This window comes from Penicillium pulvis (assembly GCF_028828015.1).
Source record: "Penicillium pulvis strain IBT 33274 chromosome Unknown contig_1_segment0_segment0, whole genome shotgun sequence".
Lineage (NCBI taxonomy): Eukaryota > Fungi > Ascomycota > Eurotiomycetes > Eurotiales > Aspergillaceae > Penicillium > Penicillium pulvis.
Window position 1 is genome coordinate 2,510,385 of NW_026643074.1, and position 13,945 is coordinate 2,524,329.

The 13,945-nt window shown below is 48.3% G+C and overlaps 5 protein-coding genes across 5 annotated transcripts; 4 read left to right on the top strand and 1 right to left on the bottom strand.

Moving 5' to 3' along the window:
• Positions 1 to 406: 406 nt before the first annotated feature.
• Positions 407 to 2,840, top strand: N7503_003887 (GH92 family glycosyl hydrolase; the record flags this gene model as incomplete). Its single annotated transcript, XM_057063434.1, has 2 exons — positions 407 to 2,184; positions 2,237 to 2,840. 2 exons carry the CDS (start codon positions 407 to 409, stop codon positions 2,838 to 2,840), a joined length of 2,382 nt encoding a protein of 793 aa, XP_056924349.1.
• A 2,463-nt stretch (positions 2,841 to 5,303) lies between these two features.
• N7503_003888 (LYAR-type C2HC zinc finger protein) lies at positions 5,304 to 7,144 on the top strand (the record flags this gene model as incomplete). The annotated part of the gene is made up of 3 exons (XM_057063435.1): positions 5,304 to 5,324; positions 5,408 to 5,530; positions 5,720 to 7,144. 3 exons carry the CDS (start codon positions 5,304 to 5,306, stop codon positions 7,142 to 7,144), a joined length of 1,569 nt encoding a protein of 522 aa, XP_056924350.1.
• Positions 7,145 to 7,795: 651 nt separating this feature from the next.
• Positions 7,796 to 8,827, bottom strand: N7503_003889 (glutathione S-transferase; the record flags this gene model as incomplete). Its single annotated transcript, XM_057063436.1, has 2 exons — positions 7,796 to 8,220; positions 8,281 to 8,827. 2 exons carry the CDS (start codon positions 8,825 to 8,827, stop codon positions 7,796 to 7,798), a joined length of 972 nt encoding a protein of 323 aa, XP_056924351.1.
• A 1,074-nt stretch (positions 8,828 to 9,901) lies between these two features.
• N7503_003890 (SDR family oxidoreductase) lies at positions 9,902 to 10,987 on the top strand (the record flags this gene model as incomplete). Its single annotated transcript, XM_057063437.1, has 2 exons — positions 9,902 to 10,141; positions 10,205 to 10,987. The coding sequence occupies 2 exons, from the start codon at positions 9,902 to 9,904 to the stop codon at positions 10,985 to 10,987; spliced, it is 1,023 nt and encodes a 340-aa protein (XP_056924352.1).
• Positions 10,988 to 11,754: 767 nt separating this feature from the next.
• N7503_003891 (uncharacterized protein) lies at positions 11,755 to 13,007 on the top strand (the record flags this gene model as incomplete). The annotated part of the gene is made up of 2 exons (XM_057063438.1): positions 11,755 to 12,082; positions 12,133 to 13,007. The coding sequence occupies 2 exons, from the start codon at positions 11,755 to 11,757 to the stop codon at positions 13,005 to 13,007; spliced, it is 1,203 nt and encodes a 400-aa protein (XP_056924353.1).
• Positions 13,008 to 13,945: the final 938 nt, after the last annotated feature.

Below are 13,945 nucleotides of genomic sequence, written 5' to 3' on the forward strand. Positions count from 1 at the left end.
GAGATGAACATGAGATATTATGATTTTCGGGGTCATCACGTCTGTAATTATACCTGAGGCTGCTTTGGAATGCAGACTTCTAAAGTCCATACTTTCATATGCTACGTTATGTTGCATTGTCCATAATAAAATCTCAACAACAGAAAACATTCATTCATCCAGTCTAAGTCAGATTGCCCTCATTAGATAACCCCGCACACTGGGGGTCCTTGCATCCCACACTAACGCCGCAGGGTTTGCCCGCATGTCGATCATGTCAACAATGTGACGCTGCAATCTAAAATGGTAACATCCTCTCACCACACCACCAAGCGACCTCCTTCCTTTAATGCATCCATCGACCTGCCCGGCCAGATAGACGCGTCAGGTGCATGGTTTCAGCACATTCCACACCCTACTCCAAATCATGCCTTACCTGCACGTCAACACCCTTGCGACATGCATATCCCTTCTACAGCTCCTACAACCAACAACAGCAACAAAAGATGATCTATACCACGTAAACCCGCTTATCGGGTCAACAAATGGCGGGAACGTCTTCGCAGGCGCAAGTCTCCCATACGGCCTCGCAAAACCCGTCGCAGATGTAGATGGCCAAAACAGCGGCGGCTTCTCCACAGACGGAAGCAATGTCACCGGCTTCTCACACATGCACGACAGCGGCACGGGCGGGAACCCATCTATGGGACAGTTCCCCTTGTTCCCGCAGTACTGTGCCGACAACGTGGTCGACAATTGCAAGTTCACCAAGACAGCACGCGCAGTCCATTACGTGAATGATTCCGTTACCGCGCGCCCGGGGTATTTTGCTCTGGAGTTGGTAAACGGAATCAAAGCTGAGATGACAGCCGCAAGACGGACGGCGTTATACCGATTTACGTTTCCTGAGAACAAAACTCAGAATGGATCGATGTTGGATCCACTTATCGGGCTTGACATGACGGATTTATGGGATAGTCGACAAAATGCAAGTATATCTGTTAATACCGAGTCTGGGCGGATTAAGGGAAATGGGACGTTCTTGCCTAGCTTCGGGGCAGGCTCTTACCAGGCTTATTTCTGTGCTGATTTTGCGGGCGCTAAGATTCGTGATAGCGGGATCTGGGTCAATGATCGCGCTGGTTCGGAGCCGAAGGAGTTGTTTGTTACTCGGGGCTTTAACAATTTCTACCTCCAAGCTGGTGGATATGTGAGTTTCGAGAGACCGGATGATGGTGTTGTCACGGCTAGGGTGGGCGTCAGCTTCATTAGTACTGATCAAGCGTGCTCAAATGCGGAGATGGAGGTACCTGAGCCACTAGGTGACTTTGGCGGACTCCAAAGTACGGCCGAGGATGCTTGGAAGGAAAAGCTTAGTCCTATTAAAGTCATACCGGGTGGTGTGAGCGATGATATGCTGAGTGCGTTCTGGAGTGGAATCTACCGGACAATGCTTTCGCCTCAGGATATGACCGGAGAAAATCCTTTGTGGGAAAGTGATGAGCCGTACTTCGATTCGTTCTATTGTCTTTGGGATGCTTTTCGTGCTCAGCACCCATTTCTCACGATTTTGGATCCAAAGGCGCAGTCGAGGATGGTCCGGAGCTTGCTCGATACCTTCAAGCATGAAGGATGGCTTCCTGATTGTCGCATGAGTCTCTGCAAAGGGTGGACTCAGGGAGGGTCCAATGCAGATGTGGTGATCGCAGATGCGTATGTCAAGAATCTGACTGGTATTGACTGGGAGCTTGCCTACAAGGCAATGGTGAACGACGCCGAAAATGAGCCGCTGGAGTGGTCATATGAAGGACGAGGGGGTCTTCAAAGCTGGAAACGACTGGATTATATTCCATACTTGGACTTTGATTATTTAGGATTCGGAACCAATTCGCGAAGCATCTCACGGACTGTCGAGTATGCTTATAATGATCACAGTATCTCTGTGGTGGGCAAGGGTCTTGGAAAGGCGGATTATACCACCTACGTTTCTCGCTCGAACAACTGGAAGAACCTTTTCAAAGATGACCAAACTTCACTACTAGAGAATGGAACCGACACTGGATTCGTTGGTTTCTTTCAGCCAAGGTACCTGAATGGCACCTGGGGGTTCCAGGATCCAATTGCCTGCAGTGCCTTGGCTTCTTGGTGCTCGTTGACTTCGAATCCCTCCGAGACATTTGAGTCAAGTATCTGGGAGTATCAGTTGTATGTCTCTAGGATCCCCCCAAAACACCGAAACTAACTCGCTTACTTCCAGTTACGTGCCTCATGACATGGCGACATTGATCAAACTCTTAGGAGGGCCCGATGCCTTCGTTTCCCGACTAGATTACTTCCACGAGTCCGGACTCGCAGACATCAGCAACGAGCCCGTATTTCTGACTGTATACGAATACCACTACGCAGGCCGACCAGCCCTTTCCGCAAAGCGAGCCCACAGCTACATCCCACGAACATTCAATGCCTCCGAGAACGGCCTTCCAGGCAACGACGACTCCGGGGCCATGGGCTCATTCCTCGCCTGGAGCATGATGGGTCTATTCCCAAACCCGGGCCAGAATGTATACCTGATAACTCCGCCCTTCTTCGAAGCGGTCGAAATCACAAACCCGGAAACCAATCAAACAGCCACAATCCGAAACATCAATTTCGACCCCACGTACCAAAATATCTACATCCAAAGCGCCACGCTGAATGGTAAGCCATTTTCGAAGAACTGGATTGGCCATGACTTTTTTACCCAGGGTCTGACGCTGGAATTGACGCTTGGGGAGCAAGAGAGCGGGTGGGGTACAAGCAAGGAGGATTTGCCTCCTAGTCAGAGCGACTCATTTGTCCATGATGAGGTGCATCGTGCATGATGGAATTAACTTTGTTAATTGTGTGCATGTGGTGTCCAATAGGGGTTGTCGTTTTGTGGCGGTCTGTTGAACTCTTTTATTGAGCCACTCTCGGGCCTTGTTACGGAGCATATCCGATGTAGTCCGTGGCACCGGACTGGGAACGATGATCCGCGGAAACGTGGTTAGTCATCGTTTTTATATAGATGTGCGTACAAGTGAATTATCATTGGTGGGAAGTTTACTGTTCTAATCCTGGTAACTATCAGTCCTTACTTGTTATCAACTCACTGAATTTGAAGGTAAACTGCTACGTGTAGGCTCTTCATCGATGGCAGACGAATCCCGCCTTAGTCCTAGACATACCCAGAGGGATGCCTGGTTTTAGATTTTCCAATCTCCGTTTTACCGGCAATATTGGCAATATCCATCACCGTTCATAATGAATAGCATTTCGACTTCCTTCAGTTCACAATCAATCGGTGATCAGCGATAGCAGTAGGTATAACGCTACTATACCTCCGCGACACCGTGAATGCACTGCTTGTAATTTTTACCTCTGCGACTTATCTGCATCCAACTTTCGAAAAGAAACCTTTTTCCCTCGTGGACAGGGAATACCCCACTCTAGACTTCCTATCTATTGCGCTGCCTTGACATGTCTCGGTCTCGCGCATAATCCTTCGCCCCTCATCAAGTATGGGCGACTGAAATCACAGCGCGTCGTCCCCGGCGCAAGGGTCAACATACCATGACTTTCGTCTTCGCTTGGCTAAAAAGCCCGGACCACGTTGCTTGCAAACTTACCCGACGAATAGGGACCTTGCACTGTTGACAGATGATAAGCTTGGAAGTTAGATTCGCATTGGAGGCGCAAAGCCTCGCGGGAAATTCCATGTCGATCTTGCATGGCGTTCATATTACGTGCGCCCCCTTCGGATATAGTCCAGGTGGCGCAGCTGCACTCGTTTGTATACATAAGCTTTGACAAATATTTCAAAAGACCCTGCTTAGACAATGAACTGTGCAGCCTGGAATCCGGAGGCAACGATCCTGGTAGAACCTTGGAGGATCGGTTATCTATACGCACACAAGCCCATCTGATGTCGACGCACGGTTCATATCTGGAGTAGGTATGAATAACCCCCGAGAAGTATGGTGGGAAGAAAGCATGGACAGGGATTCCGACTGCCGATCGCCGGGTCCCCCCACGATGCATGACCCGAAAGCTGGCGCGGGCCAGGATCACCCGGACCCGGTGATCGCAGGTCTCTTTCTGATGCGCATGACCCATTATGTCCATGCCACGCTAGGTCAAGTCGGGTACAGTGGATTTTTGTGGTGGATGCCTGCCGTAGTATACACTAGACTAGTGTCTATCAAGGTTTCAATGTCCTGTCTTTCCTTCTATCTTGCAGGAATTCGGGCCGACGAGCTAACGAGATAATGTCGCCATGTTGCATCCTCGTGATACAAGAGGACGATACTAGTGCCCTAGTACGGAGTTAGCTGCATGGGGCTGGCAGTTTCTATGACGACAGTGTCAAAGCGAGAAAAATCAATATGTTTACATTCACATGTGTAACGAAAATAAATCAATACCGTAGAAACAGCCAGGGACACCCGTTATATGCACAACTCTAAGCCCTGGAGGTTCCTTTGATCTCGACCATTTTCCGTCCTTTGTCATGACGCGCGGTGTATAGAGCTTCAGGCCAAAAATAGCGGGGCCGAGGAGTGGGTTATACGGGAAATCATAACAAAACAGAGTAAGTAACTTCAGCTGCAGGTGATAACAAATGAAAGTGACTGGTCTCCTGACGCCCCCTTGACGACTGGCCAACCAGGCGATCACGATCCAGTGAGCACGGGGATCGCCCGCTCGGGGTCTAGTCGCGGTCTCGCGGGCGCCTCGAGGATGTCGCGTCATGAAACAACGGGAAAAAGGGGGTTTCTATTTTGACTTTATATTCCCGGGTACCCTGGTGTGGTACAAAATGTCAGGGGCTGATGTCAATATATTAATATCTTTTCCTCAAATGTCAGGAAAACAACTCTCCTCTTTTCCCCATGTTTGGCCCCATATAACGAATCCACTCTATCGCCTTATCGCTTATCAGTCCCATCTCTTATCGATAACTAGTCCCAACATAGTAATGATGCTGGATTGGGCTTAGCCCGGCTACCACATAAGGACTAGTGCGAATCCACGCGCCTTCCAGTTTTCGACGCGCAAAAAAAAAAAAAAAGAAAAAAAAGCAGCGTCTTTACGTCCCCTCGACACCTGAACGCATTTACATGCGCTCTTGCCCCCTAGTCTCCAAGGGATATCATTCTCACTCCCATTCCCACTTTCGGATATTCCAGAGTTCGCCTTCAATTGCGCTTTCTGTTGCCTCCCTTGTTTCCGGCACTCTCGGATTGGAAACATACTTTGCGCCGGCGCTTGATCCTTCTCCAGTGGGGTGATCTACTACTTACATCATGGTGTCCTTTCAATGCGAGGTGCGTGAAAATTGCTTATTGCCAGGCCAATTTCCCTTCCTAGGGAGCACAGCATAAGGAAGCTTACTGACAGTGTCACGCAGGGATGTGGTGATGTCCTCACCAAAAAGAAACTCGACCCCCACCGCGGCCAGTGCCGTGGCGCAACCTTTACGTGCATTGATTGCATGGTTCACTTCTACGGTACCGAGTACAGAGCTCACACGGTATGTCTCGTTCATTGTCATGCTCGTTGCATTGTCCTCGAGCCCCCGCGCCCTGTGCGCGCAACCAACATTGATTACCACATGGCTTAACGGGGGTACATGGGGCCTCGGGACTAGCGACAGGACTAGCATTGGCAATTTTGACTGTCACTCAATGTCACCCATACTAACAATGCTTCCTCACTTTAGTCGTGCATGACCGAAGACCAGAAGTACCAAGGCGCATTGTACAAAGAGAAACCAGCCAAAAACAAGAAGGGCCAGAACAACCCCAACAACAAGAACGCGAACCAAAACCAGCGCAATCAGCAGCCCCGCGTGGAGGATGAATACGCGCCTCCTCCCCGGGCGCCTACTCCCCCTCCCGCCGCTGAGGCTAAGCCCACCGCCGACGCCATGGCCGACGGCGGCAAGTCTGTCAATGTGTTTGATTATTTGGTTACCGATGAAACACCTAATGCGTCCAAAACTTCGCTCGCGCCTCCCAAGGAGCAGATGACCATGGTCAAGGAGGCCCCCTCTTTGTTTGAACCTAGCACCGCTCTGGCCAACCTGGAAGCCAAGACCGACGATGAAGGTAATTACGATATTGCCTACGAGGAGAATGGCTTTTCATATGGCGCCGATCCTATTTCCCCATCCGTTTATCCCAACAATGGTCCTAATTTTTCGACAGAGTTTGTGACTCCAGCCCCTAAGAAGAAGAAGGACCGCCGCAAGGAGGAGAAGCGCGCATCTGGCTCCGTTAGCGAGAAGAAGCGCAAGCGCGGCAGGGAGAACTCTCTCAGCCCTCAGCAAGAAATCGACACCCCTATGATGGATGCCCCTTCAAGTGTGATCAACAACGCCGGCACTCCCATCCTCGCGCACTCCGGCCTCACCGGCGGTTTGAACCGCATGATGCGCTCGCCCTCGCACGAAATGGATGATACTCCCGCTGGCTCCCGAGCTTACAAGGACGTCTCATCACCGATCAAGCGTACCCGACGTAGCACCAAGGAGGTGAACGGAAACGGCGACGCCGGCCTAGGCATCTCCATCAAGAACCGCGCTGGACGCCTCGTGTCTTCCATGTTCAGTGGCACCGGCTCCGTCATCTCCGCCAGCAGCGGCGGCCACGAGGGCTCCCGTGATGTTGCCCGCCGCGGCAGTAACTCTAGCGGCGAGATGCAACTGGAAGTCCGCAAGAAGAAGTCGCACCGCTCCGAGCACGACGAGAGCCGCAAGTCCAAGCGCAAGAGCTCAAACCCCACCGATGGCGACCGACCTCCCCGCCGCCTCAAGCAGGCCGACGAATCTCCCCGCCGCGAAAGCCGTCAGGTCACCGTTTACCAGCACTCCAAACCCCCAGCTCGCACAGATGACGTCGTGCCGCGCGAAATGGCATCTCATTTCCTTGCACTCGTCTCCCGTGACAGTGAGCGTGGCTGCTCTATCAACAAGGCTTTGAAACGTTTCCACCGCGACTTCAACGCTGAGTATGATGACGACCAGGGCCGGGATAATGGACGTAGCGGTGCTGACCGTGAGCGTCGTAGCGAGGATGAGAAGGATCTCTGGCGTGCTCTGCGTTTGAGACGCAATGACCGTGGTGAGATTGTTGTATTTGTCTAAAATGGGACGCCTAGGGAGGATTTTCAAAACGACAGTCTCTTTTTGAATGGGTTGGGCTTTTTGCATAGCGCGTTATTGTTACATTACTTGTTCATTTAAACTGCTACTGGACTGACAGATGTCAAATCGTATTAATGTCTACATTATGATCTGTTAAAGAATTTATGTTCCATATTCAGAGCTTCACAACGTAGCCTGACCAATTAGGTCCATTTACACGTAGCCTGATCAAGTACTCCCTGTACCAATTAGTCTAAGACAAAGCTTAAGGTCGTACAACTTCAGAATCCATCAATGAAGATTGGAGTGATACGCCACAAGTACCGCCCGGACTTCCGATCTCTGGTTATCAGAGAAGCGCTAGGCGAATGCGCTAAATTGCTTGGCGGGCTTACTATGATCTAGTGTATGTTATACAGTCAGTCCAGTGGTATCTCTTCTAGGAAGTAGAGGAATCACGGCTAGTCTGAATACTCATACGCATTTTCTTTGTCGGGCATGATATGTATACATAACCTGTACAAGGCCGTTTCTCATGACTAGTACCAACAAGACGTGGTACGAGAGCGGACTATTTTGAGATTACCGTAATAGTCTCGGCAAGTAGAACTCTTCCGTACAAAAAAACAGTGATATTATGCTTATATCTGACTAGTTCTCAACTGCCTCCAACGCAAATTGCCAACGTGGAGCGTGTATCCGAAGTTCAACATCGGCTGCCTTTGCCTTGATCTCAAGAGCAACTTCATGCTCCGTCAAGGTAACTAACCTGCCAACGTCCCGATGCTGAGAGGCAGAGCTCACGTCATCAATGCGATAAAGAGCGACTGTCTGGCCCTCCTGAAGACCCGTGGGGTCTTTCTTCACAGGACCTGCGGACTCAGAGAACTCAGATTCCAAGATTAACTTCGCCATATCAGATCCCGTAAGTAGGGTTGGTGCGTTTCCTTGTGCCTTTGCTTGCGCAACTGTGTGGGCGTATCTCTCAAGCCATTTCAGAGTGTTCGGATAGCTATCAGGGGAGAGAAATTCGTTCGGGAGCACTCCAGCCATTACCCAGTCAAAACAGAATGCAGCTGTTTTATGATTAGCCACACCGGATTCAGCAACGTTGAAGAGGAGGACTGCTTTCTCACCATGAATATCAATCAACCCAGCTTTCTCGGTATTAAGCAGCCAAGATCTTCCATCTTTGAGAAGGTCTTCAAGGAGAGAAAATTGCTCTCTCACCTCGACTAACGACTTAGACACGCCCTGCTCCAAACCTTCAGGGCTGAAGTCCATTCCCCAGAGCTCCTTCCTGTCTTTAAGGAATTTGGAGTCCGTCAAAAGAGGCAAATTTTTGGGTAGTAGACAGATAACTGATTTCAACAGGGTTCCCTCTGCCCACTTCTCTATAAGCTTTTCAAGAGCTCTCGCCGTACATTCTTTGGCGCCTAGCGCACTCTCGGGGTACAAGGCCTCGAGTTTCTCAAAAATGAGCAATGAGTCGTAATAGATGTCTCTGCCGATTGCCAAGAAGGGAATGCGACGATAGCGAATATTGAGTGGTTCAAGGTCTGGTCGAGGCCAGATCATGGGCTGGTGGCACTCAGAATATTCAATGCCGCGAAGGGCAAGGTAGTTAGTTACTTTGGCTCCCCAAGGAGAGCCAGGATAACTAAACAGCACAATCTCAGACATAACGTGATCAAGGATAGTTTTGGTCGGAGAGGTTGGAAATGAAGAAGGGGACCCGAGTAGGTCACGTACAAGATTGACGATATAAAAGTTTCAATCGTTGGATCAGTGTTTTGAGTTTAAACACTTCCAAGGTTATAGTGGATCTCGGAGATCGGAAGCAGCTCTATCCGCGGCGGTTAACTATATGTTAACGAGTTCCGGCTTCCAGACCCGGCCTAAAGTTTTGGATTGATAAGCCTACAATTATTCAAAAAGTTACGACGTAATAACTAGCGAAAAGTTAATTTACTTCGTCACAAATAGAGTTAGCCGCCATTAGAGCCCCCCCTTGTCAACATCTCACAACCGATATTCTCTGAATGATTAAATCTTATATTTGGGCATTAAACTTCCCCCTGATTAGAATACCGTAGCGCAATCCCTTTTGCGTGAACTTGCCTCGGAATCTGAAAAATCCGATGATCTTGTTATTGGTGGCTTAGTCAGGTGATCCACTATCAGAGTTTCAAACTCATTTTAATTGGATATATGAAGAAGGCAGAATGGGTCAACCAGCCCAGAACCTTCCACATCTCATGTCTCAGGGTTCAAGAAGCTTTAAGATCCGTAAGCATCCACTGATAATTAGCCATAGCAAAACAAAAAGTGGCTAGAAGGGGTGGGATGGCTTCATTATCGTTAGGCATGGAACGTCGCTCACTATAGTAGAAGTTGATACCCAAGTACGGACCACGTGGTATCGGGCCAGTGCGGATGCTTCGGGAGAAACGGTTGAATTTTCTTAAGTCCGTTTGATGACATGCATTAATTTCACGGATAATAATTACATGGATAAGGAAACATATGTGGAGACACGCGTGGCTTCATCATAAGATTTAGAGACGACAAGCATAAAACTTGCATAAGGCTGAATATTACGTGATAAGGTTTTGTCGATGATGAAACTGCCCCTTTACATATATAGTGAACAGTGCCCATCACTCGTTCTGTCGAGCACTCCTTTTTGTATCACCAGAGAAGTGTGTATAATCAACCCTTCTTGACATATTTTACTAGTTTTGCATCATTTGCAAGATGTCCGCTCCAACAGATAAGACTATCCTCATTACCGGAGCGTCCGGGTTTGTCGCGACTCATGTGGTCAAAGCCTTTCTTGAACGTGGCTACCAAGTTCGTGGCACAGTCAGATCAGAGCAAACTGCAGTGAACGTGCGCAAGAACTTCTTGGAATATTCCGATCGACTATCATTCACCATCGTCGAGGATATAGCACAGCCTGGTGCTTTCGACGAGGCAGTACAAGGAGTCGACGGAGTATGTTATATGTTTCCTCATTTTATACCTCAAGGGTGATGGGTTAATAACATATCTTAACAGATCATTCACACCGCATCTCCATTCCAGTTTGTGGTTGTAGACCAAGAAAAAGATCTGCTCCAGCCTGCAATCCATGGTACAACTTCAATTCTTCAAGCTGCGTTAGGACAGCCGCAAATTACAAGAATTGTGATCACATCGTCATTTGCCGCTGTCGCCAATTTGAGCAAAGGTCTTTGGCCTGAGCATACATACACCGAGAATGATTGGAACCCAATAACGTATGAAGAGGCTAAAGTAGCCGATGGTGTGAGCGCGTATTGTGCTTCCAAAGCATTTGCTGAAAAGGCTGCTTGGGACCTTCTGGAAAAAGAGAAGCCTCATTTCAGCTTGGCAACTATCTGCCCGCCCATGGTCTACGGTCCAGTCGAACATCATGTACAAGACATGAGCAAGCTGAACACCAGCGCTGCCGACATCTATCGACTTGTCAATGGAAGCACTCAGGAGGTACCCCCAACAGGATTCCCTGCCTGGGCGGATGTTCGCGATGTTGCCGAAGCCCACCTTCGTGCATTTGAAGTCGATCAAGCTGCCAATGAGCGATTTTTGATCACTTCGGGTAACTACAGCTACGAGGATGTGTGCGATGTCCTGCGAACTGGCTTTCCTGAGATCAAGGACAAGATTCCCATGGGTCAAGTTGGGGCCAGTCAGCCGGCCGTATACAAGGTCTCCAATCAGAAAGCAAAGTCAGTGCTCGGAATGGAGTTTAGATCTCTGGAAAGCAGTATGCAGGACACTGTGAAGAGTCTACTCGAGCTGGAGACAAAACTTCAGTAATGAGAAGCTCGCCTTTTCATGTATACTGAATTATAGTATTATAGTATCAAAAATTGAAGAAGAAAATCAATAAGATTATTTATATGTTATAAGCTTGAGAAGCTCATTATTGAGATTGGCAACGTTAGATGGAAAAAGTTGTATTTTATATCTGCAATAGATTATGCGAGTAAACTAACAGTTGATTTTAATAAATGGAAGCGCATAAATGTCTCTTATTATAAAAATATATGCTATTTAACACAGCTTATCAGACATGAGCACTTTCCTCCAAAATTCTCGTTTTAAACATATTTATACAAGATATCGGGATCGCCGATGACACTGAAATTGGATTCACATCAAGTGCTGTCTTCGCCGACCTGCTCGAAAAGAAGTGGCCCACCGCTATTAGGGCTGCTCAGGTGTAGTTCACGAAGTGGTGCTTCCTCCCTGACTCTTTTGGGAGATACATCAGGCACTTTACTCTTTGGGTGCCTAATCAATTGTATATAACTACCCAAATTACAAGATTACATCTTCGAGAATTCTTTCCTTAGAAAATTACTTACTTCCAAATAGCCTGCCAAATTGGAAAGCACCATCTGACAGTTGTGGGGCTAGGTTATTGGCGATCCTTGAGCTAAGCGTTCTAGAGTCCTTTCGAGCCGCGCGGGGTTGTTTGTGTTTGCTTTTCTCTGATAAACAAAAGACCTTTCTCGCCCAAGTTCCCTAGCTCCGGATCAATATCCCCCTGTGCGCTCCCCCGAAGCACTTCTTTTACAAGGATGGAGTGGTTTCCAGTCGGTCGCAATGATTCCCCAGGCTGGCGGCTAGATGTTGTTAGTCTGATCGCCATCCTAGGAGAGTCGCTGATGGCCCGCCACATACAACCACTGAGCTCTTCAAAGCTGTGTTTTCTCCCTCGCATCCTACCTGCGCCACAGGCCTTTCTGCGATCAGACCGTGCTTCACGACTCCCGAGCCCCGCAGCCGTCGTGAGTGGGGTGTACTCCGGCAACTTGGTCCAGGAACTTAATTATTTCGCCAACATTATACATCCAATCAGCTCAATGAATAAATACCAGATCAAAGTCTACAATATCCAATGGTCAGGTAGGTATCCCGTATAACAGAAGAACTTCAGAGAATTGACATGGTTATAGCTCGAAGCAAAACCAAAGATTCGTCACGCCAGGCTTTGGTTTCATCACACAAATTTTCGCCGATCAATATCCTGACGGTCGCATCTTCGTTCCTGACCCTTGCTGCATTTATGTGGGCAATTATGATCAAAGACGGAGCTGCGGTTTTGGCATTGATAGCCATGTCTGCTGCCTCTACTCTTATTGGATTTGCGTCCCATTGGAGTCCAAAACTAGCTTCCCGTCCAACAGATGTGCCAGTGCCGGACGGAGATATTATAATTATCACACGCGATGGTGCTTTTATCGTTGTACAGTGCAGTGAAGAAATTGCCCGAGAATTATATATTGGCCCAGAAGAATGCAACTACTTGGTTGGTGATCAGTCATTCAGGATCTTGGTCGGCATTGGTACCTTACTCGTGATTCTATCGGTCCTATTTCTTGGAAACTGCAATTGGACTATGCAAGCCGTGATTGCGATCATATACATCATTCTAAATGCTCTTTACTGGGTTGTGTCCTTATTTCAAGAGAAGTATCTTTGGGACCTCTCACGGTACGACTGGCAAGATGTGACGCCAAAGTACATGGTAAATGCGGATTCGAGTACCGAAGGTGGCTCGTCACCGAGTTTTACCCGAACGTTATGGTTTGCGATCCAGGTCACTCGAACAATACAATGGGCCACCAACAGTGATGCGGCTCCGAAAACAGCGGCATGGAAGGCATGGCTGGAGCTAGCCGAGGTCAACTGCGGAGATAGAGAGTGGGATGCCATTGGTGAGAAGGATCGGTTGATGCGCGAAGAGCGCCTGAGGGTGGGCGCTCAACGGAATTCTAAAGATACAAAGGGAATGTCAGCTACTCTTCCCGTCCGAGCTGAAACTGCTTAAATAATAGTGTCACATTTCTGCTTGTTTAAGTACCTGAATATCGCAGTTCAATCATATAGATACATTTTCCTTCAGACGAAAGTGGTCATGCCCTTATATCGTGTTGCTGTCACCGAGAGTTTTGCTCGCGATGTCGGCATAACTGAATGAAATGGTGTAGAATTCACTGTTCTCCATAACACCCAGCGACTCAACTGGAATTGCCAGAATACTGCAAATGTCCTGAATAATTGGTAACAGGGAAGCCTATCTGCCAAGATGCTTTGTGAGTTGGTGATAAGAGGATCAGCATTCGGGGAATGCGATTGCGCCTGAATAGGGTGGCATGATCTGAAGGGGACTGGGACTGCTACCTTTGATACCAGTAATTCGCTGCTTGCTATTTTCAGTCAAATTACTTAATCCTTCAGGATACGCATCCAAGAGACTGCTCCTTTCTCAGTCTCTATATTTCTATCCAAATTCTGTCATACAGTACATACATTTAGGTATTAGTGGGATGACCTTCTAGCGCTATGGACCAAACTTGACAAAGAGGCTCGACTACCGATTACCATGAAAGAGGCTGCGCCGAGCGCATTTCAATATTGGGCAATCTCTGCCGAGGACTGCAGTACAATGTTTGCTTACTTAGCCCAATAGGTGTACCTCATTTCTTGTTATCCCTGCAAAAGAGGGTCTTGGCGTTTCATTACTTATTGGCACGGGCAGGCCAGGTACCATCACAACGAGTAAGGATTGATAATATCGAGGCAAACAATGCTAGAAGGAACGTACATCAAATTGGAAAATATCATTCTTTCAGTGGGACCTCCCCCGTGTTGGCATTGACAGTGTACAAAACTCTCCTGAGTATTCAGCAGGTACATGCACACGGAGTGCAGGCTCAATGTGATTGGTGCAAAAAAGCCACAGTAGGGACAAATAATTCCATCAGA